Below are 25,000 nucleotides of genomic sequence, written 5' to 3'. Positions count from 1 at the left end.
TAGGACCAACCCCTTAGGACCAACCCCTTAGGACCAACCCCTTAGGACCAACCCCTTAGGACCAACCCCTTAGGACCAACCCTTTAGGACCAACCCTTTAGGACCAACCCTTTAGGACCAACCGTTTAGGACCAACCCCTTAGGACCAACCCTTTAGGACCAACCCTTTAGGACCAACCCCTTAGGACCAACCCCTTAGGACCAACCCATTAGGACCAACCCTTTAGGACCAACCCTTTAGGACCAACCCTTTAGGGCCAACCCATTAGGACCAACCCTTTAGGACCAACCCTTTAGGACCAACCCTTTAGGGCCAACACCTTAGGACCAACCCTTTACTAAAACACATTCACCATCCAGAAGAAGATAGACCAACCCTTTACTAAAACACATTCACCATCCAGAAGAAGATAGACCAACCCTTTACTAAAAAACATTCACCATCCAGAAGAAGATAGACCAACCCTTTACTAAAACACATTCACCATCCAGAAGAAGATAGACCAACCCTTTACTAAAACACATTCACCATCCAGAAGAAGATAGACCAACCCTTTACTAAAACACATTCACCATCCAGAAGAACAGCTAGCCTAGCTGCTAACTAGCCTAGCTACTAACTAGCCTAGCTTCTAACTAGCCTAGCTGCTAACTAGCCTAGCTTCTAACTAGCCTAGCTGCTAACTAGCCTAGCTGCTAACTAGCCTAGCTTCTAACTAGCCTAGCTGCTAACTAGCTATCAAGCCATCAATGTTTCCTGAATAGCTGCTAACTAGCTATCAAGCCATCAAGGTTTCCTGAAAGCTTGAACACAGCCCGTGACGCGGTTAACCCTTGTGGCTGGGTCTGTGAAGCATTATTAACAATGACTGGGGAAACAGACTCCTCTTCTCCTATCCCCTCCTCTCCTCCTCTAGAGGGACAATCCAGGAGGAATAAGATTGTTGTGGATGTCATACCAGAGTCTTCACATGAGAACTGAGGAGAAAGTAAGACAAATGATCACTTAAAAGCTACCTTTGATACTGTGAACCATCAGATCCTCCTCTCCACCCTCTCCGAGCTGGGCATCTCCGGCGCGGCTCACTCTTGGATTGTGTCCTACCTGACCGGTCGCTCCTACCAAGTGGCGTGGCGAGAAGCTGTCTCCGCACCACGTGCTCTCACCACTGGTGTCCCCCAGGGCTCAGTTCTAGGCCCTCTCCTATTCTCGCTATACACCAAGTCACTTGGCTCTGTCATATCCTCACATGGCCTCTCCTATCATTGCTACGCAGACGACACACAACTAATCTTCTCCTTTCCCCCTTCTGATAACCAGGTGGCGAATCGCATCTCTGCATGTCTGGCAGACATATCAGTATGGATGACGGATCACCACCTCAAGCTGAACCTTGGCAAGACCCGCAAGGTCCCCCTGCTCAAGAAAGCACATATACAGGGCCGTCTGAAGTTTGCCAATGAACTTCTGAATGATTCAGAGGAGAACTGGGTGAAAAGTGTTGTGGTCAGATGAGACCAAAATCGAGCTCTTTGGCATCAACTCAACTCGCCGTGTTTGGAGGAGGAGGAATGCTGCCTATGACCCCAGAAAAAAAGCCATTGCTTTAAGAAAAAAATAAGCAAACACGTTTGGTGTTCGCCAAAAGGCATGTGGTAGACTCCCCAAACAAATGGAAGAAGGTACTCTGGTCAGCTGAGACTAAAATTTAGCTTTTTGGCCATCAAGGAAAACGCAATGTCTGGCGCAAACCCAACACCTCTCATCACCCCGAGAACACCATCCCCACAGTGAAGCATGGTGGTGGCAGCATCATGCTGTGGGGATGTTTTTCATCGGCTGGGACTGGGAAACTGGTCAGAATTGAAGGAATGATGGATGGCGCTAAATACAGGGAAATTGTTGAGGGAAACCTGTTTCAGTCTTCCAGAGATTTGAGATTGGGCCGGAGGTTCACCTTCCAGCAGGACAATGACCCTAAGCATACTGCTAAAGCAACACTCGAGTGGTTTAAGGGTAAACATTTAAATGTCTTGAAATGGCCTAGTCAAAGCCCAGACCTCAATCCAATTGAGAATCTGTGGTATGACTTAAAGATTGCTGTACACCAGCGGAACCCATCCAACTTGAAGGAGCTGGAGCAGTTTTTGCCTTGAAGAATGGGCAAAAATCTCAGTGGCTAGATGTGCCAAGCTTATAGAGACATACCCCAAGAGACTTGCAGCTGTAATTGCTGCAAAAGGTGGCTCTGCAAAGTATTGACTTTGGGGGGGTGAATAGTTATGCACGCTCAAGTTTTATGTTTTTTGGTCTTATTCCTTGTTTGTTTCACAAAATGTTTTATTTTGCATCTTCAAAGTGGTAGGCATGTTGTCTAAATCAAACGATACAAACCCCCCCAAAAAATCAATTTGAATTCCAGGTTGTAAGGCAACAAATTAGGAAAAATTCCAAGGGGGGTGAATACTTCCACAAGCCACTGTAAGTTATATTCTTCAAGAATCAATAGGTACATATCATTAATTATAAGTCAAAAAATTGATGTGGAATCTGTAGATTGCCCCTTTATGCTCATTTCTCACAGATCTCCTGGAAGCCTGCTGTCTGCTTTGCTTCCTCTCTGTTTCAAGTCTTTCAATAGTCAGGCCTTCTATGGACAACTATATGGAACATTGGAAACTCCTCACATCCCTTTGGGTTGTTTCATTGTAACTTAGTAAACAAATCAAATCATATAAAGTGTATGTGGATAGTACTATTAACCGTGTTTTGATGAAAACTCCATTGGCTCCATCTAAAAAAAAAAAAAAAAAGTATTTCATTTTGTATTTCATTTTATCCCATTTTCGTGATATCCAATTGGTAGTTATGACTTTGTCTCATTGCTGCAACTGCCCAACGGGCTTGGGGGAGGCGAAGGTCGAAACATGCACCCTCCAAAACAAGTCGCGCAGCTTCTTAACACACTGCTTGCTTTACCTGTACCAATGTGTCAGAGGAAACACAGTTCGACTGACGACCGAAGTCAGCCTGCAGGCACCCGGCCCGCCACAAGGAGTCACTAGAACGCGATGAGCCAAGAAAAACCACACCGGACAAACCCTCCCCTAACCAGGACGGTGCTGGGCCAATTGTGCGCCGCCCTTTGGGTCTCCCGGTCACCGCCAGCTGTGACACAGTCTGGGATTGAATGCCAGGCTATAGTGGCACCTCAATACTGCGATGCAGTGCCTTAGACCACTGCGCCACTTGGGAGGCCTTCCATTGGACACTGTGTTAACAAACCTCCAAACGAGCTTCAATGCCATACAACACTCCTTCAGTAGCCTCCAACTGCTCTTAAACACTAGTAAAACTAAATGCATGCTCTTCAACCGAACGCTGCTTGCACCCGCCCACCCGACTAGAATCACTACTCTCGACGGGTCTGACCTAGAGTATGTGGACAACTACAAATATCTAGGTGTCTGGTTAGACTGTAAACTCTCCTTCCAGACTCACATTAAGAATCTCCAATCCAAAGTTAAATCTAGAATCGGTTTCCTATTTCGCAACAAAGCCTCCTTCACTCATGCTGCCAAACATGCCCTCGTAAAACTGACTATCCTACCGATCCTTGACTTCGGCGATGTCATTTACAAAATAGCCTCCAACACTCTACTCAGCAAATTGGATGGAGTCTATCACAGTGCCATCCGTTTTGTCTCCAAAGCCCCATACACTACCCACCACTGTGACCTGTACACTCTTGTTGGCTGGTCCTCACTACATATTCGTCGCCAAACCCACTGGCTCCAGGCCATCTATAAATCACTGCTAGGCAAATCCCCGCCTTATCTTAGCTCATTGGTCACCATAGCAACACCAACCCGTAGTATGTGCTCCAGCAGGTATATCTCACTGGTCATCCCCAAAGCCAACACCTCCTTTGGCCACCATTCCTTCCAGTTCTCTGCTGCCAATGACTGGAACAAATTGCAAAAATCTCTGAAGCTGGAGACACTTATCTCCCTCACTAACTTTAAGCATCAGTTGTCAGAGCACCTTACCGATCACTGCACCTGTACACAGCCCATCTGAAATTAGCCCACCCAACTACCTCATACCTATATTGTTATTTATTTTGCTCATTTGTACCCCAGTATCTCTATTTGCACATCATCTCTTGCACATCTATCATTCCAGTGTTAATACTAATTGTAATTATTTTGCACTATAACCTATTTATTGCCTTACCTCCACAACTTGCTACATTTGCACACACTGTATATATATTTATTTCTGTTGTATTTTTGACTTTGTTTTGTTTTACCCCATATGTAACTCTGTGTTGTTGTTTTTATCGCACTGCTTTGCTTTATCTTGGCCAGGTCGCAGTTGTAAATGAGAACTTGTTCTCAACTGGTTTACCTGGTTAAATAAAGGTGAAATAAAATAAAAAAATAAAAAAATCTACATATTTAATTCCATATAATGTACAGTAAAACTTTGTAACTCAAACAGTTGCAGCATTGTATTTTACCCAGTCAGCTCATTCTCGCGGTATGACTCACATTGTGTGTCCAAGTACAATATAATAGTATTACTTAGCTATTTCCCCTGAATGCTTTGTAATTTCCTTAAAGTAACCATTCAAGAACAGTTCTGTCCCACAGGGAGACCGGTCTGGGAAGGCAGTTGTTAGTCAGCAGAGGCCACCGCTGGGATTATGAAGTAGCCCATAGTAGAAATAGAAATAATAGATTATGAAGTAGCCCATAGTAGAAATAGAAATAATAGATTATGAAGTAGCCCATAGTAGAAATATAAATAATAGATTATGAAGTAGCCCATAGTAGAAATATAAATAATAGATTATGAAGTAGCCCATAGTAGAAATAGAGCTGGTTCTGCCTATTCATTTTCTGTTCTTAGTTATAGTGTGTAGAACACAGTCTCTTGTTAGAACACAGCATCTTGTTAGAACACAGCATCTTGTTAGAACACAGCATCTTGTTAGAACACAGCATCTTGTTAGAACTCAGCATCTTGTTAGAGATGACCACAACCGCACAATTACTGACCAGCTATCATTCAGCACTGACCACAACCGCACAATTACTGACCAACTAGCATTCAGCACTGACCACAACCGCACAACAACTGACCAACTATCATTCAGCACTGACCACAACCGCACAATTACTGACCAGCTAGCATTCAGCACTGACCACAACCGCACAATTACTGACCAGCTATCATTCAGCACTGACCACAACCGCACAACAACTGACCAACTAGCATTCAGCACTGACCACAACCGCACAACAACTGACCAACTATCATTCAGCACTGACCACAACCACACAACAACTGACCAACTAGCATTCAGCACTGACCACAACCGCACAACAACTGACCAACTATCATTCAGCACTGACCACAACCGCACAATTACTGACCAGCTATCATTCAGCACTGACCACAACCGCACAACAACTGACCAACTAGCATTCAGCACTGACCACAACCGCACAACAACTGACCAACTATCATTCAGCACTGACCACAACCGCACAACAACTGACCAACTAGCATTCAGCACTGACCACAACCTCACAACAACTGACCAACATGTTGGATACATTCATTGGTAAAGGTTTCAGAAAGTTGTTTTCCATCCTCAGGAATCTGCTACAATGTTCAAATGTTCTCTCTCTCTCTCTCTCTCTCTCTGGTGAATACAGTATCTCTCTCTACCTATCATTTATCTCTCCATTCTCACACTGTTGTTGAAGTTTTAGGATTTAGTTTGGTTCAATTTCCCCCAAAAAAGATTTGCAGAGAGACACAGTCTGTCAAGGATGTTTTCAGCTGCTGACATCCAGGCACTCAGACAGCAGTCTGTTTTCAAAAGGGTTTATTTTTCTCTCCCGTTTGGTGTTGTGATTTGGTTTGGCCCCTCTTTCCATTGTCTGCTGTCCCAGTCGTGGATGTAAGCAAATGCTTTGTTGCCGTGTTTGCACCAGCGCTAGCTCGCTGTCAAAGCTGCCAGTTAGGACATTGTCTGTACTACGCTAGAGAATAGCTGGGGGGGCTTAGTTCCTGCAGTAAGCCTCACAGTCACAAACTATGGAAAACAACAGCACTCAGCCACTAATTCTGTCTACAATGAAGCCAATTTTTTGGCCTGTAATTCACCACAGACAAGATAAGCAGTAGTAGTGTGTGTCCACAGGGAATAGGCTCGTCTAATGTCACTTTGAGACGGACAGACAGAGCTGGGAATAGGCTCGTCTAATGTCACTTTGAGACGGACAGACAGAGCTGGGAATAGGCTCGTCTAATGTCACTTTGAGACGGACAGACAGAGCTGGGAATAGGCTCGTCTAATGTCACTTTGAGACGGACAGACAGAGCTGGGAATAGGCTCGTCTAATGTCACTTTGAGACGGACAGACAGAGCTGATGATGTTTTTGACAGGTGTGTCCTCTCCTACTCCTATGTCCAAGGTGTGAACCTGATGAGGATCGATTGAAACGTTGTATAACTAAAGCCTAATTAAAGGTATGTGGTGGAGCGTTGTCGTGTGTGTTGGTAATACTTAACCTCTGCTGTAGTTTTCTGACCTCCCTCTGATAATGTAGAGCAGACATCTAGACTGACGGTATAAATCATGTGCTAGCTGCTCTCTTTATTCCACTGTATTGTTTGTTTATGATGACGCTTAGAAGACCGTGTGTAACTTTATAATGAGATTTACAGGCGTTGTTGTACTGACTTTGAATGGGCCAGAATCAAGGCAGGGTTTGTGTGGGGCTTCATAATGCTTCATAATGCTTCATAATGCTTCACAATGCTTCACAATGCTTCACAATACTTCTTAATGCTTCATAATGCTTCATATTGCTTCACAATGCTTCACAATGCTTCACAATGCTTCATAATGCTTCATAATGCTTCACACCCTGTAATACAACTGTGCGCTTCATTGTTCACTAGTACATCATCGTAATTGATTGTGGTCCTCTGTAGCTCAATTGGTAGAGCATGGCGCTTGTAACGCCAGGGTAGTGGGTTCGATCCCCGGGACCACCCATACGTAAAAATTTATGCACACATGACTGTATGTCGCTTTGGATAAAAGCGTCTGCTAAATGGCATATTATCATTATGGAGGCGACGTGTCTATATTAGGATTTGATTGGCCATGTTAAAGTGAGTTTTGCCCTCCTCTTTTCTCAATAATCCATATTCCTGAATGACAGCTAAAAACTCCTTTCCCTAAATGGTAACCAGACGGCACCGCGATCAGTTGGCTAGTTTTCTTGCAAAAGGGGGGTTTAAAATATTAGCATTATCCAATAGGCACTTTTGCAAGAAATTCCACAAAGTTGTCAACAGTGACACTCGAATCACAGAGAAAGATGAATTATGTCAACTTCCTTCCATTTGAATATTGAAAAAAGGAGTTGATGATTTAATTAAAAACAATATTTTCTCTGCTATCTTTTACAGCAAACAATTAAGGAAAGCTAACTAATTACATGGGGTGCTAACAGGCTAATATTACATTTTTGTTGAAGGATAAACAGAAAAAGACAGACAGCATTAGGATTACAGATCATACATTCTCATTAAAAGTGAAAAATGCAGCATGTCCTCATTGGAGATCTCTATCTGCTCTATGTACCAAGCTGTGACACGAAACTGAAACCTAAGCCACTCTCTCATATCTTAGCAACAGTAGCTAGCTGCACAAGTTTCTAGCTAGCTAACATTTTATAACCCGACAACAATTGACGCTCAATATATTTTTGTTTCTCAGCCATATCTAAGCCATATTCTAAGTTGAATTCAAGCCTAGATAGCCTACATGATTGAAATTGTATCCGTTGTAATGTTAAGTTGCTAGCTAGCTAGCTTGCTAGCCAGGATCCAGGGTTCACGTCTTGTCCGAGGAGCCCAGCTATAGCACTAGTTGGCTAGCTGGCTAGCTTCCTCGTTGTGCCTTGACAACATTGACCCTCAGCATACTTCTTTTGTTCGATTATCTCAGCCATATTCACAATTCATTTGAAGGCAGATTAAGTATCCAACAGGCATGAGCTCAGATCGGGCTACAAACGTTCATTTTTTGTTGCATCAAATCGACCTCTCCACAGTACGTTAGCTAATCAAACTCAAATGACATACAATAGCATAATGCCGCGACAGTTTCATCAAACAGAAGTAGAATGTTATAGCGATGTCTATTCTTACCTTGATCGTTGGTATTAGCTGCTTTTTGGCCATATCTCCAATATTATACAGGCAATGTTGTTCTGCACTAAGATGGCTGTTGACTGATGTTGCAGGACGTTAGCCTGATTTATCCTCACTTTCTGACAATTGTGTAATTCATAAACAACTTAGCTATAGAAATGCAAGCAGCAGGTGATGAGAACAGTTACAGAAAGTATTATAATACCGAAACATAAAAAAACACAAGTCAACCTTACCAACATGATTTGTAATACAGTCGTCAGTGCTATTCACATTAACCTACTGGACCTCCTTAGCACAAACAAACAAGAATATGAAACAAAGATTATTCACTTTATTGATAAAATGATGATGTAATGGTGAATGAATCACACATTGTTAAATGAAGTAGCTGCAAGCTGTCTGCGTTTACACCCCTCTCAGTCCAATCACCAAAGACTGCTATGGTAAGGTGGGGGGGGGGGGCTAGGTGGAGGTTCAGATCTCCTGGAGAGTTCTCTCCTGTAGCTTATCAACCAGCTAGTTCTTAGAATCAGGTGCACTAGATTAGGGTTGGAGAGCAACCTACAAGTTGGTAACTCTCCAGGAGAGCCCTGTATCAGATCATACTTGATCTTGCGTCAAGTCTGTTGATTCCATCTCAATCTGGTCGTCCTCATCGTACTACTCCAGCCCTCGGGGGCCTGACTGGTGTCACAGTTTTCCCACAGCCTGATTAAACTAATTGCATTCCGAGGACTACAGTTGCCCATCTCTATGATAGACTGTCATCATTATCACCTGAAAAACATAGTGTCACAATGACTTTGCTTGCAAACTGTAGCAACACTGAAACAAAAAATAAATAAAATAAATGCTGTCATATCTAACCTGCATGCTTGTGGTCGGCAAAGAAAGCAAACGGGTACACGTAAAAAACACGGAGTTGGAAAGTGTTTTCCATTAGCGGCTTTCAGCCGGCTACATTTTTCACTTCATATTAACTAGGGTACTTTTCATTTAATTGTTTCAATTCGGTAGTCCCGTTGAGCCCTCTCCCGCTAGAATGAACGATATGCATCTTCTAGGATAGCCGCCTGTCAGTCACAAAGCGGGCGATGACGGGGAAACGCAGCATAGAGGAAGAGGCGAAGCGAGAGGTTTAATTCTCGCCAAAATCTGTCCACAATAAGCCCAAATCGTTTCTATGGGCTTATTTTGGACCTAAGCTTGTTGCCTGCCTTCCTGCCTTTGGGACAACGACTCCCATTGTTAGGGTGGAGACATGAGCATCTCGTCATTATATACAGATCTCTGGTTGCAGTCGAATTTCTTTACACTGAGGGAGAGAGCATGATGCTGGTGAATTTGCACGTCCCATGTAATGGAAGCGGTAACGATGAGTCTAAATCCACGACTTAGCCTAATTATTGTTTTCTGACACATTCATTTATTTTCAGTTTGCGTTTTTTCACATAGCCAGCCAACCGGAACTAGACGGGAACTGGAAAACGTTATCAAACACGTCGATCCAGAGCATCCAGACACGCTAATTTTTATATTTTTTACGCTGCTGCTACTCGCTGTTTATTATCTATGCATAGTCACTTTACTCCTACCTATGTACACATTACCTCAATTATCTTGACTAACCTTGACTAACCTTGACTAACCTGTACCCCCGCACATTGACTCAGTACTGGTACCCCCTGTATATAGCCTCATTATTGTTATTTTTTAAAGCTTTTTACGTACTTTTTTGAATACGTTTTACTTATTATTATTATTATTATTATTTTATTTTTTGAAAATATTTTCTTAATTACTTTTTTTAAAATTCTGCATTATTGTTAAGGGCTTGTAAGTGAGCATTTCACAGTAAGGTCTACACCTGTTGTATTCAGCGCATCTGACAAATACCATTTTTGTATTACTCTCCCCAGTGACTGAGTCTACGACCGCGGCTAACACACACACGCACGTAGGTACACTCACTCACTCACTCACTCACTCACTCACTCACTCACTCACTCACTCACTCACTCACTCACTCACTCACTCACTCACTCACTCACTGTCAAATCTTCCCAGTAACAGTGACTACGACCACGGCTACGAGTGAAAAGTGAACTGTGTCTGTTAGTCTGTCTGTGTCCTTTCATCTGTTAGTCTGTATTTGCCCTTCACTTCTGTTAGTCTGTCTTTGTCCTTCACTTCTGTTAGTCTGTCTTTGTCCTTCACTTCTGTTAGTCTGTCTTTGTCCTTCACTTCTGTTAGTCTGTCTTTGTCCTTCACTTCTGTTAGTCTGTCTTTGCCCTTCACTTCTGTTAGTCTCTTTGTTCTTCACTTCTGTTAGTCTGTCTTTGTCCTTCACTTCTGTTAGTCTGTCTTTGCCCTTCACTTCTGTTAGTCTGTCTTTGTCTTCACTTCTGTTAGTCTGTCTTTGTCCTTCACTTCTGTTAGTCTGTCTTTGTCCTTCACTTCTGTTAGTCTGTCTTTGTCCTTCACTTCTGTTAGTCTGTCTTTGTGCTTCACTTCTGTTAGTCTGTCTTTGTCCTTCACTTCTGTTAGTCTGTCTTTGTGCTTCACTTCTGTTAGTCTGTCTTTGTTTTTCACTTCTGCATTATCATACATAGAGTGCATTAGAGTGTAATGTAGTGTAGACTGCTCGCGATCTACACTACCAGTCAAAGGGAGAGGTTGTTGTCCTGGCACAACAATGACAGTTTACTTACAGTACCAGTCAAAGGTTTGGACACACCTACTCATTCAAGGGTTTTTCTTTATTTTTTAAAACTATTTTCTACATTGTAGAATAATAGTGAAGACATCAAAACTATGAAATAACACCCAAAAAGTGTTCAACAAATCAAAATATATTTGAGATTCTTCAAAGTTGCCACCCTTTGCCTTGATGACAGCTTTGGCATTCTCTCAACCAGCTTCATGAGGTAGACACCTGGAATGCATTTCAATTAACAGATGTGCCTTGTTAAAAGTTAATTTGTGGAGTTTCTTTCCTTCTTAATGCGTTTGAGCCAATCAGCTGTGTTGTGACAAGGTAGTGGTGGTATACAGAAGATAGCCCTATTTGGTAAAAGACCAAGTCCATATTATGGCAAGAACAGCTCAAATAAGCAAAGAGAAACAACAGTCCATCATTACTTTAAGACATGAAGGTCATTCAATCCGGAAAAATTTCAAGAACTTTGAAAGTTTCTTCAAGTGCACTCGCAAAAACCATCAAGCGCTATGATGAAACTGTCTCTCATGAGGACCGCCACTGGAAAGGAAGACCCAGAGTTACCTCTGCTGCAGAGGATAAGTTAATTAGAGTTAAATGCACCTCAGATTGCAGCCCAAATAAATGCTTCACAGAATTCAAGTAACAGACACATCTCAACATCAACTGTTCAGAGGAGACTGCGTGAATCAGGCCTTCAAGAAGAAGAGACTTGCTTGGGCCAAGAAACACGAGCAATGGAAATTAGACCGGTAGAAATCTGTCCTTTGGTCTGATGAGTCCAAATTGGAGATTTTTGGTTCCAACCGCCGTGTCTTTGTGAGACGCAGAGTAGGTGAATGGATGATCTCCGCATGTGTGGTTCCCACCATGAAGCATGGAGGAGGAGGTGTGATGGTGTGGGGGTGCTTTGCTGGTGACACTGTCAGTGATTTATTTAGAATTCAAGGCACACTTATCCAGCATGGCTACCACAGCATTCTGCAGTGATACGCCATCCCATATGGTTTGCGCTTAGTGGGACTATCATTTGTTTTTCAACAGGACAATGACCCAAAACACACCTCCAGGCTGTGTAAAGGCTATTTGACCAAGAAGGAGAGTGATGGAGTGCAGCATCAGATGACCTGGCCTCCACAATCACCCGACCTCAACCCCATTGAGATGGTTTGGGATGAGTTGGACCGCAGAGTGAAGGAAAAGCAGCCAACAAGTGCTCAGCATATGTGGGAACTCCTTCAAGACTGTTGGAAAAGCATTCCTCATGAAGCTGGTTGAGAGAATGCCAAGAGTGTGCAAAGCTGTCATCAAGGCAATGGTTGGCTACTTTGAAGAATCTCAAATATATTTTCATTTGTTTAACACTTTTTTGGGGGGTTACTACTTGATGTCTTCACTATTATTTTACAATGTAGAAAATAGTAAAAAATAAAGAAAAACCTTGGAATCAGTACGTGTGTCCAAACTTCTGACTGGTTGTGTAGCTGTTGAAGAAACCTGACCCCTGGTGTCTGACCCCTGACCCCTGGTGTCTGACCCCTGACCCCTGGTGTCTGACCCCTGACCCCTGGTGTCTGACCCCTGGTGTCTGACCCCTGGTGTCTGACCCCTGACCCCTGGTGTCTGACCCCTGACCCCTGGTGTCTGACCCCTGACCCCTGGTGTCTGACCCCTGACCCCTGGTGTCTGACCCCTGACCCCTGGTGTCTGACCCCTGACCCCTGGTGTCTGCCGTTTTTTTAGTTTTTCCTTTCAATGAACAGTAGAAACGTCTGACCTCTGTGATTGCCAACAAGGGTTGAAAATGCAAATCAATTTATAACATTTTTGACATGCGTTTTTCCGGATTTCTTTGTTGTTATTCTGTCTCTCACTGTTCAAATAAACCTACCATTAAAATTATAGACGGATCATTTCTTTGTCAGTGGGCGAACGTACAAAATCAGCAGGGGATCAAAAACTTTTTTTCCCTCACTGTACACATGCCTTTACACATGAATCGCGGCTTCTCTTTACGCTTCGGGTCCACAGTCAGCACACAGCTTCAGGGCTTTGTGTGAGCAAGCCCCACAAACAAATCGGTTGCACTGAACACAGTCTTCATGGGCCTTGTTTCGAAGTCACATAATCTCTCTGAAGAGGTTGCGTGGCATGGTCTCTCTGAAGAGGTTGTGTGGCATGGTCTCTCTGAAGAGGTTGCGTGGCATGGTCTCTCTGAAGAGGTTGCGTGGCATGGTCTCTCTGAAGAGGTTGCGTGGCATGGTCTCTCTGAAGAGGTTGCGTGGCATGGTCTCTCTGAAGAGGTTGCGTGTCATGGTCTCTCTGAAGAGGTTGCGTGGCATGGTCTCTCTGAAGAGGTTGCGTGGCATGGTCTCTCTGAAGAGGTTGTGTGGCATGGTCTCTCTGAAGAGGTTGCGTGGCATGGTCTCTCTGAATAGGTTGCGTGGCATGGTCTCTCTGAAGAGGTTGCGTGGCATGGTCTCTCTGAAGAGGTTGCGTGGCATGGTCTCTCTGAAGAGGTTGCGTGTCATGGTCTCTCTGAAGAGGTTGCGTGGCATGGTCTCTCTGAAGAGGTTGTGTGGCATGGTCTCTCTGAAGAGGTTGCGTGGCATGGTCTCTCTGAATAGGTTGCGTGGCATGGTCTCTCTGAAGAGGTTGCGTGGCATGGTCTCTCTGAAGAGGTTGCGTGGCATGGTCTCTCTGAAGAGGTTGCGTGGCATGGTCTCTCTGAAGAGGTTGCGTGGCATGGTCTCTCTGAAGAGGTTGCGTGTCATGGTCTCTCTGAAGAGGTTGCGTGGCATGGTCTCTCTGAAGAGGTTGCGTGGCATGGTCTCTCTGAAGAGGTTGCGTGGCATGGTCTCTCTGAAGAGGTTGCGTGGCATGGTCTCTCTGAAGAGGTTGCGTGGCATGGTCTCTCTGAAGAGGTTGCGTGGCATGGTCTCTCTGAAGAGGTTGCGTGTCATGGTCTCTCTGAAGAGTTTGCGTGTCATGGTCTCTCTGAAGAGGTTGCGTGGCATGGTCTCTCTGAAGAGGTTGCGTGGCATGGTCTCTCTGAAGAGGTTGCGTGGCATGGTCTCTCTGAAGAGGTTGCGTGGCATGGTCTCTCTGAAGAGGTTGTGTGGCATGGTCTCTCTGAAGAGGTTGCGTGGCATGGTCTCTCTGAAGAGGTTGCGTGTCATGGTCTCTCTGAAGAGGTTGCGTGGCATGGTCTCTCTGAAGAGGTTGCATGGCATGGCTGCCTTTGTTTGTTCACTGTTCCTAGCAGGCTAGTCTTCTTTGCAATCAACTTGTCTGTTTAGGGAAATTGATGTGAAGAAGTTGTCCATGCCTTTGCCCACATAAGGCTCCACGAGTCTCAAAACCACAGTCTCAGACAGTCGCTCACCTGCAGATATGGAAAGCCATTGAGCAAGTACTTGGTTTCGACGTCGGCCCTAACCAAAAGATATGGAATGCCATTGAGCAAGTACTTGGTTTCGACGTCGGCCCTAACCAAAAGATATGGAACGCCATTGAGCAAGTACTTGGTTTCGACGTCGGCCCTAACCAAAAGATATGGAACGCCATTGAGCAAGTACTTGGTTTCGACATCTGCCCTAACCAAAAGATATGCAATGCCATTGAGCAAGTACTTGGTTTCGACATCTGCCCTAACCAAAAGATATGCAATGCCATTGAGCAAGTACTTTCGACATCAGCGGCTAACCAAAATGTAACTGAAGTCACGTGCACCATTATCAGTTTATATCTGCTTTCTATCGGCCATTAATCCATTGACGACAGAATAGCATATTTTAAATGTACATACAAACAAACATAATAGTCTATATCTGGCCCATTAATTCGTTGTGTTTTTTTTTTCAATATGGCCCTTACGCTGATTTGAGTTTGACACCCCTGGTCTACAGCTTATCATGAGGTATTCGAACTCAGGCGAGCAGAACCTCGAGACATCCTTAATATTAGAAATTGCGCAACGACTATTGTTAACAAAGAGACACAGCACACAGTGCCGTTCTCAGCAACCACCTCTTCTGCCACACATCCATCATAATGGATCTAATCTTACATTTGGCCTCACCCACCTCTCCCCGGGTCGTACTGTCTGAACTAACTTGACTGTGCATCAGGGTTCCCTAACTGGCGGTGGTTTTATTTGACAAACAAATCTAAATAATATTTCAGTCGCAGACCCACGAGCCACTGCAGCCCCTCAATGATGAGTTCTGTTTTTGTTTTTTTTGTGGCGCCCCCCCACCCCAATCAAAGTTGCACATCCCTGCTCTACACGTTTATTAGCTCAGTGCGAGGTACTTACTCCACAGTAAATCCGACTTGGTCTTACTCCTTGTTTCGGGTTCATACGGTTTGTTTTGGAGCCTAGCTGATATTGTGTCTAACCTACTGTATGCACCGTAAACAAGCCTGCAAAATGAGTTTGAACTTTTCAGCCGTAATTATCCATCATCATGCAGTGTAGTAAAACACACAAGCCCCTGATCAAGTTAATGAGTAGCTGGTATAAAGACTTACACACACACACGTATGCAAATTCCTTTCAAAGTCAGCCAGAAGTGTTTGCAGTTATGCAGGAAGTTATGAGAGCCTGCCCGGACCCAGCAGGTTGCTGGTTAACCAGGTTATTCTCAAAAGTAATTCATTATTTCAATGATTGAACACAGACCAATAATACTGTAGCAAGCATAACATAACCAGATTACTGGAAGCAAGTGGGTTTTATTTGAGGTGAGGCTCAAACGCTCTCTCCCGCCCCTCCCCCCCCCTCTCTATCTCTCTCTTTCTCTCTCTCCAGCCCCCCCTCTCTCTCTCTCTCTTTCTCTCTCTCCAGCCCCCCCTCTCCATCTCTCTCTTTCTCTCTCTCCAGCCCCCCCTCTCCATCTCTCTCTCTCTCTCTCTCTCTCTCTCTCTCTCTCTCTCTCTCGAGTGGTCAACAAGGTCTCCTTTTGTCTTTTCTTTTGTTTTATCTGTGACCGTGAGACTCCGTCCCCACACATTCTGACGTCTCATTTTCTTCTGTTCTCTCTCCAGTTACCTGGCTGACCAGTGCTGGAATGGCGGCTGCATCTACCTGATCATGCTCCGGAGGATCAAGCGTAAAGCCCCTCTCCCTCCGTGCAATGGAAACGGCAACGCCACCGTCACTGGTGGCAGCGGTGCCATCCAAGATGTCCGAAACTCTCTGGACCACCAGAGCAGTGTGTCCTCCAAGCCTCCTGGCAGCCTTCCGACGCAGACCGTTGGCAGCAAACGGACGCGAAAGTTTGGCGTCATCGCCCGGTCGACGTTCAATCGCGATGGTAAAGACCCTAAGAATGGGAGCTGGTACGATGGCGGTGGGGAGACGCTGGAGAACGGTTACCGCGGCTACGGAGGGTCCGCGGTCTCCATGGACACGGAGGTCACGCCCCCGGAGCCTAGTAGCTCCACCCCTTCCATGGACACACCCCCAGAGGAGGAGCCAAGAGAACCAGGACCAGGGACTGTTCTGCCCCCTCTAGCGATCCCCCATCACCTGCAGAACGGGGGAGGGACCGTCACCCTGCCGAACCGCTCCCACAGAGGACTGTCAGAACACAAGACCGAGTCACTCAGCAGTGATACCTCCAGTCAGGTAAGACAGACAGAATCACTCAGCAGTGATACCTCTAGTCAGGTAAGACAGACAGAATCACTCAGCAGTGATACCTCCAGTCAGGTAAGACAGACAGAATCACTCAGCAGTGATACCTCCAGTCAGGTAAGACAGACAGAATCACTCAGCAGTGATACCTCCAGTCAGGTAAGACAGACAGAATCACTCAGCAGTGATACCTCCAGTCAGGTAAGACAGACAGAATCACTCAGCAGTGATACCTCCAGTCAGGTAAGACAGACAGAATCACTCAGCAGTGATACCTCCAGTCAGGTAAGACAGACAGAATCACTCGGCAGTGATACCTCCAGTCAGGTAAGACAGACAGAATCACTCGGCAGTGATACCTCCAGTCAGGTAAGACAGACAGAATCACTCAGCAGTGATACCTCCAGTCAGGTAAGACAGACAGAATCACTCAGCAGTGATACCTCTAGTCAGGTAAGACAGACAGAATCACTCAGCAGTGATACCTCTAGTCAGGTAAGACAGACAGAATCACTCAGCAGTGATACCTCCAGTCAGGTAAGACAGACAGAATCACTCAGCAGTGATACCTCCAGTCAGGTAAGACACAGTATGTTATAGATACAATATATATTCCAGTGGACTGTTGTTTCTCTTTGCTTATTTGAGCTGTTCTTGCCATAATATGGACTTGGTCTTTTACCAAATAGGCCTATCTTCTGTACACCACACCTACCTTGTCACAACACAACTGATTGGCTCAAACGCATTAAGAAGGAAAGAAATTCCACAAATTAACTTTTAACAAGACACACCTGTTAATTGAAATGCATGAAATGACTAACTCATGAAGCTGGTTGAGAGAATGCCAAGAGTGTGCAAAGCTGTCATCAAGGCAAAGGGTGGCTATTTGAAGAATCTCAAATATAATTTGTTTAACACTTTTTTGGTTACTACATGATTCCATATGTGTTATTTCATAGTTTTGATGTCTTCACTATTATTCTACAATGTAGAAAATAGTAAAAATAAAGAAAAACCCTTGAATGAGTAGGTGTGTCCAAACTTTTGACTGGGACTGTATATGTATATATATATATACCGTACCATCCTGCACTCTGCCTCACATCAGCACTGAAAGGAGACAGTATAAAGCGGTCTCTTAAAGAAAGGGAGACGTAGTTTGATCGTGGATGTGTGGTCGTCTCCATATGTTTCTGATGTAACTCACCCTGAGATCTGGCCTACCAAACCTTACAGCCCAGAGTTCAGAGCTGTTATTCAGTCCAGACCATCCAGTGGTGTAGAGGCTCAGAATAGACAGCTTGTTTCCAGCCCAGTGCAGATGTTCCCATGTGTCAGTGTTTTAGCCAATCAGAGGGGATATGTTCCCTTGTGCCAGTGATTGAACCAATGAGACAGGCAGATGTTCCCATGTGTCAGTGGTTTAGTCAATCAGAGGAGGTTAGGCTTGAGGCCCTTTCAGGGTCAGATCGCCCACTCTAACATTAAGGAGCTCAAAGGTCTCTGGTTTAAAAGGGCTGACTGGTTTAGGGCTTGAAGATGAAGCCTTTTGAAAATACGAAAGTATCTGTCACTACCAGACATGTTCCTCCACAAGGGATGTGTTTTTGTTCATTTGTACTGAATTTACATGAGGTAATGCAATAGTGGAATTGAAAGTTTTGTTGTGGTTGTGTAACATCTTACATGAGAACAGAAACAATAGTAATGAATGAAATGAGTCAGTCTGGCCATAGAGGCCATCCTTCTTAACCTCCATAAAAATCTCGACTTGTTGAGTCAACTTAACTGGACAAGACTCAAATCTTCAAAAACACTCCAGAAAACCTATCTCCCCATGTACACCCATGAGTCTACAGTGATTAACCTCACCACAGATAAATCCTAAACAAATACAGCATGCTACTTTAACGCTATTATCTTTTAATCATATTAGCATGAATCAGGTTGAGCTGGGATAGCTACAATACACCTGAAAATCCTGTATACCAGATAAAAATGTTTCTGGTTGGAACGCTTCTGGTTGATCCAGACTCTCTTCCCTGTTAGGGGTAGGCCTAACATTAGCTGATCTCTTACCTGTTAGGGGTAACATTAGCTGATCTCTTCCCTGTTAGGGGTAACATTAGCTATTAGCTGATCTCATACCTGTTAGGGGTAACATTAGCTGATCTCTTACCTGTTAGGGGTAACATTAGCTATTAGCTGATCTCTTACCTGTTCAAATCAAATCAAACTTTATTGGCCACATGTGCCGAATACAACAGGTGCAGACATTACAGTGAAATGCTTACTTACAGCCCTTAACCAACAGTGCATTTATTTTTAATAAAAAAGTCCAATAAAACAACAACAAAAAAGTGTTGAGAAAAAAAAGAGCAGAAGTCAAATAAAATAACAGTAGGGAGGCTATATATACAGGGGGGTACCGGTGCAGAGTCAATGTGCGGGGGCACCGGCTAGTTGAGGTAGTTGAAGCAATATGTACATGTGGGTAGAGTTAAAGTGACTATGCATAAACAATTAACAGAGTAGCAGCAGCATAAAAAGATGGGTTGGGGGGCAGTGCAAATAGTCCAGCAGCCATGACTAGCTGTTCAGGAGTCTTATGGCTTGGGGGTAGAAGCTGTTGAGAAGTCTTTTGGACCTAGACTTGGCACTCCGGTACCGCTTGTCGTGCGGTAGCAGAGAGAACAGTCTATGACTAGGGTGGCTGGAGTCTTTGACAATTTTGAGGGCCTTCCTCTGACACCGCCTGGTATAGAGGTCCTGGATGGCAGGAAGCTTGGCCCCAGTGATGTACTGGGCCGTACGCACTACCCTCTGTAGTGCCTTGCGGTCGAAGGCCGAGCAGTTGCCATACCAGGCGGTGATGCAACCAGTCAGGATGCTCTCGATGGTGCAGCTGTAGAATTTTTTGAGGATCTGAGGACCCATGCCAAATCTTTTCAGTCTCCTGAGGGGGAATAGGCTTTGTCGTGCCCTCTTCACGACTGTCTAGGTGTGTTTGGACCATGATAGTTTGTTGGTGATGTGGACACCAAAGAACTTGAAGCTCTCAACCTGTTTCACTACAGCCCCGTCGATGAGAATGGGGGCATGCTCAGTCCTCTTTTTTTTCCTGTAGTCCACGATCATCTCCTTTGTCTTGGTCACGTTGAGGGAGAGGTTGTTATCCTGGCACCACACGGCCAGGTCTCTGACCTCCTCCCTATAGGCTGTCTCATCGTTGTCGGTGATCAGGCCTACCACTGTTGTGTCGTCGGCAATTTAATGATGGTGTTGGAGTTGTGCCTGGCCATGCAGTCATGGGTGAACAGGGAGTACAGGAGGGACTGAGCACGCACCCCTGAGGGGCCCCCGTGTTGAGGATCAGCGTGGCAGATGTGTTGTTACCTACCCTTACCACCTGGGGGCGGCCCGTCAGGAAGTCCAGGATCCAGTTGCAGAGGGAGGTGTTTAGTCCCAGGATCCTTAGCTTAGTGATGAGCTTTGAGGGCACTATGGTGTTGAACGCTGAGCTGTAGTCAATGAATAGCATTCTCACGTAGGTGTTCCTCTTGTCCAGGTGGGAAAGGGCAGTGTGGAGTGCATTAGAGATTGCATCATCTATGGATCTGTTGGGGCGGTATGCAAATTGGAGTGGGTCTAGTGTTTCTGGGATAATGGTGTTGATGTGAGCCATGACCAGCCTTTCAAAGCACTTCATGGCTATAGACGTCAGTGCTACGGGTCGGTAGTCATTTAGGCAGGTTATCTTAGTGTCCTTGGGCACGGAGACTATGGTGGTCTACTTGAAACATGTTGGTATTATAGACTCAGTCAGGGACATGTTGAAAATGTCAGTGAAGACACATGCCAGTTGGTCAGCACATGCTCAGAGTACACGTCCTGGTAATCCGTCTGGCCCTGCAACCTTGTGAATGTTGACCTGCTTAAAAGTCTTACTCACATTGGCTACGGAGAGCGTGATCACATAGTCGTCCGGAACAGCTGGTGCTCTCATGCATGCTTCAGTGTTGCTTGCCTCGAAGCGAGCATAGAAGTAGTTTAGCTCGTCTGGTAGGCTTGTGTCACTGGGCAGCTCATGGCTGTGCTTCCCTTTGTAGTCTGTAATAGTTTTCAAGCCCTGCCACATCTGACGAGCGTCAGAGCCGGTGTAGTACGATTCAATCTTAGTCCTGTATTGACTCTTTGCCTGTTTGATGGTTCGTCGGAGGGCATAGCGGGATTTCTTATAAGCGTCCGGGTTAGAGTCCTTGAAAGCGGCAGCTCTACCCTTTAGCTCAGTGCGGATGTTGCCTGTAATCCATGGCTTCTGGTTGGGGTATGTACGTACGGTCACTGTGGGGACGACGTCATCGATGCACTTATTGATGAAGCCAGTGACTGATGTGGTGTACTCCTCAATGCTATCTGAAGAATCCCGGAACATGTTCCAGTCTGTGCTAGCAAAACAGTCCTGTAGCTTAGCATCTGCGTCATCTGACCACTTTTTTATTAACCCGAGTCACTGGTGCTTCCTGCTTTAGTTTTTGCTTATAAGCAGGAATCAGGAGGATATAGTTATGGTCAGATTTGCCAAATGGAGGGCAAGGGAGAGCTTTGTATGCGTCTCTGTGTGTGGAGTAAAGGTGGTCTAGAGTTTTTTTTTTCCTCTGGTTGCACATTTAACATGCTGGTAGAAATTAGGTAGAACGGATTTAAGTTTCCCTGCATTAAAGTCCCCGGCCACTAGGAGCGCTGCCTCTGAATGAGCGTTTTCCTGTTTACCTGTTTACTTACCTGTTGGCCTTATACAGCTCATTGAGTGCAATCTTAATGCCAGCATTGGTTTGTGACGGTAAATAGACAGCTATGAAAAATATAGATGAAAACTCTCTTGGTAAATAGTGTGGTCTACAGCTTATCATAAGATACTTTACCTCAGGCGAGCAAAACCTCAAGACTTCCTTAATATTAGATTTTGTGCACCAGCTGTTGTTTACAAATAGACACAGACCGCCACCCCTTGTCTTACCGGAGTCAGCCGTTCTATCCTGCCGATGTAGCTTATATCCCGCCAGCTGTATGTTATCCATGTCGTCGTTCAGCCACGACTCGGTGAAACATAAGATATTACAGTTTTTAATGTCCCGTTGGTAGGATAACTGTAATCTTAGGTCATCTAATTTATTTTCAAATGATTGAAGATTGGCTAATAGGATTGATGGAAGAGGCAGTTTACTCGCTCGCCGTCGGATCCTTACAAGGCACCCCGACCTACGTCCACGATATCTCTGTCTCTTTCTCCTGCGAATGACGGGGATTTGGGCCTTGTCGGGTATCTGTAGGATATCCTTTGCGTCCGACTCATTGAAGAAAAAAACTTTGTCCAATACGAGGTGAGTAATCGCTGTCCTGATATCCAGAAGCTATTTTTGGTTATAAGAGACGATGGCAGAAACATTATGTACAGAATAAATTACAAATAACGCAAAAAAACACATATCATAGTACAATTGGTTAGAAGGCTGTAAAACGGCCATCCTCTCCGGCGCCATCATTAAGGACTACTGTCTGTTGTTTTGGTCTCAGACTGTTCCATCGTTAGGTTAACACCATTCAGGACTAGGAGAGGGCTAGCTGTTATGATGTTGTATGAGTTAAAGGGTTGGGAGAGGAGAGGACTAACTGTTGGGTTAGGTTTGGGAGAGGTGAGGAGTGGACTAACTGTTGGGTTAGGGTTGGGAGAGGAGTGGACTAACTGTTGGGTTAGGGTTGGGAGAGGAGTGGACTAACTGTTGGGTTAGGGTTGGGAGAGGAGTGGACTAACTGTTGGGTTAGGGTTGGGAGAGGAGTGGACTAACTGTTGGGTTAGGGTTGGGAGAGGAGTGGACTAACTGTTGGGTTAAGGTTGGGAGAGGGTGTTGGGAGAGAACTAGCCCAGACAAGTCTCTCCCTGACTGACTCACTGTCCTCAGGCGACCGCCTCCCTACCTGTCATCATCCACAACACCTTCTGATAGGACAGGACAGGTCCTTAGTAATAACCCCATGCTCTCAGGGTGTGTGTCATCACTTACAACACTCTCAGGGTCTCTTCTCTTTACAAAAACTATAGATGGGTTGGTTGTTTAGCAACAAAACCGACGCGTGCACAACTATTAGGCAAAACAGATGCGGTTGGCTCCAATGTTTATTGAAAACATAAATACATTTGCACAATGAGCACTTTGTCTCTCAAATACATCGTTACAGTTGTTGGTTAGCTAGCTAGTTAGCTAGTGAATGTTAGCCACATTAGCAGAGACATCAGTCAAAACAAGACAAGAACAAGATCAAACTAGCTAAAACGAGCCACTTACGATTCTCCACATGGCAGTTTCTTGTCATTGTTGCTAAGCGATCTGGACATCCAGAACCATAACAACAGGTGTGCTAATCCCCTTTGAACCACACACATTTTATGTTGTGACTTTGTCAGCTAACCTGTCTACTTAACACTTTGTTTCACAGTACAGAGAAAAAACAGAAATATGAACCGTTAAAGCTAATCTAAGTGCCAGGGCTTTAAACAAGTCTTCTGTTGTTTTTTTATTTACAAATATAAACTGTTCTCTGCCCCCTGTAGAATATTTGACACCACTATTATTTGACTTGTAGCTAATGGTGTGGTATATTATGGGGTATACAGTGCATTCGAAAGTATTCATACCCCTTCACTTTTTCCACATTTTGTTACATTATTTAATCTAAAATGGATTAAATAGACCATTTTCCTCATCAATCTACACACAATACCCCATAATGACAAATCGAAAACAGGTTTTTAGAAATACCTGATTTACATAAGTATTCAGACCCTTTGCTATGAGACTCGAAATTGAGCTCAGGTGCATCCTGTTTCCATTGATCATCCTTGAGATGTTTCTACAACTTGATTGGAGTCCACCTGTGGTAAATTCAATTGATTGGACAGGATTTGGAATGGCACACACCTGTCTATATAAGGTCCCACAGATGAAAGTGCATGTCAGAGCAAACACCAAGCCATGAGGTTCGAAGGAATTGTCCGTAGAGCTCAGAGACAGGATTGTGTCGAGGCACAGATCTGGGGAAGGGTACCAAAAAGGTTCTGCAGCATTGAAGGTCCCCAAGAACACAGTGGTCTCCATCATTATTAAATGGAAGAAGTTTGCCAAGCTTGCAGTGTCATACCCAAGAAGACTTGAGGCTGTACATTTCTAAAAACCTGTTTTTACTTTGTCATTATGGGGTATTTTACATTTTTAGTCATTTAGCAGACGCTTTTATCCAGAGCGACTTACAGTTAGTGAGTGCATACAATTATTTTTTATTTTTCATACTGGCCCCCCGTGGGAATCGAACCCACAACCCTCTACCAACTGCCGGCCATACCCTCCCCTACCCTGGGCCAATTGTGCGCCGCCCCATGGGTCTCCCGGCTGCGGCCGGCTACGACAGAGCCTGGATTCGAAACCAGGATCTCTAGTGGCACAGGTAGCACTGCGATGCAGTGCCTTAGACCACTGCGCCACTCGGGAGATATTGTGTGTAGATTGATGAGAAAAAACAACAACATTAAAAGAATAAAGCTGTAACGTAACAAAATGTGGAAAAAGTGAAGGGGTCTGAATACTTTCCGACTGCACTGTATTATGGGGTATGTTATGGGGTATATTATGGGGTATGTTATGGGGTATGTCATGGGGTATGTTATGGGATATGTTATGGGGTATATCATGGAATATATTATGGGTATATTATGGTGTATATTATGGGGTATGTTATGGGGTATGTTATGGGGTATGTTATGGGGTATGTTATGGGGTATATTATGAAGTATGTTATGGGGTGTGTTATGGGGTATATTATGAAGTATGTTATGGGGTGTGTTATGGGGTATGTTATGGGGTATGTTATGAAGTATGTTATGAAGTATGTTATGGGGTATGTTATGGGGTATATTATGAAGTATGTTATGAAGTATGTTATGGGGTATGTTATGGGGTATATTATGGGTATATTATGGAGTATGTTATGGGGTATGTTATGGGGTATATTATGAAGTATGTTATGGGGTATATTATGGGGTATATTAAGGGGGTATATTATGGGGTATGTTATGGGGTATATTATGGGGTGTATTATGGGTTATACATTTACGTCATTTAGCAGACGCTCTTATCCAGAGCGACTTACAGTTAGTGAATACATTATTTTAATTTTTTTATACTGGCCCCCCGTGGGAATCAAACCCACAACCCTGGCGTTGCAAACGCCATGCTCTATCAACTGAGCTACATCCCTGCCGGCCATTCCCTCCCCTACCCTGGACAAATTGTGCGCCGCCCATGAGTCTCCCGGTCGCGGCCGGCTGCGACA

At 44.6% G+C, this 25,000-nt stretch overlaps 1 protein-coding gene across 1 annotated transcript in view; it reads left to right on the top strand.

Moving 5' to 3' along the window:
• The window catches only part of LOC121587209 (PDZ domain-containing protein 2), a 246,977-nt gene that overhangs the window by 103,193 nt on the left and 118,784 nt on the right, over positions 1–25,000 (top strand). Inside the window, exon 4 of the mRNA XM_045212254.1 lies at positions 16,018–16,600. Coding sequence (XP_045068189.1) covers positions 16,018–16,600 — 583 coding nt within the window. The remainder of the gene's footprint in view (positions 1–16,017; positions 16,601–25,000) is intronic.

Source organism: Coregonus clupeaformis, unplaced genomic scaffold, assembly GCF_020615455.1.
Source record: "Coregonus clupeaformis isolate EN_2021a unplaced genomic scaffold, ASM2061545v1 scaf0002, whole genome shotgun sequence".
In the NCBI taxonomy this organism is placed as follows: domain Eukaryota; kingdom Metazoa; phylum Chordata; class Actinopteri; order Salmoniformes; family Salmonidae; genus Coregonus; species Coregonus clupeaformis.
Note: the sequence above shows the minus strand (reverse complement) of the source record. Positions and strands in the feature narration are given on the sequence as shown.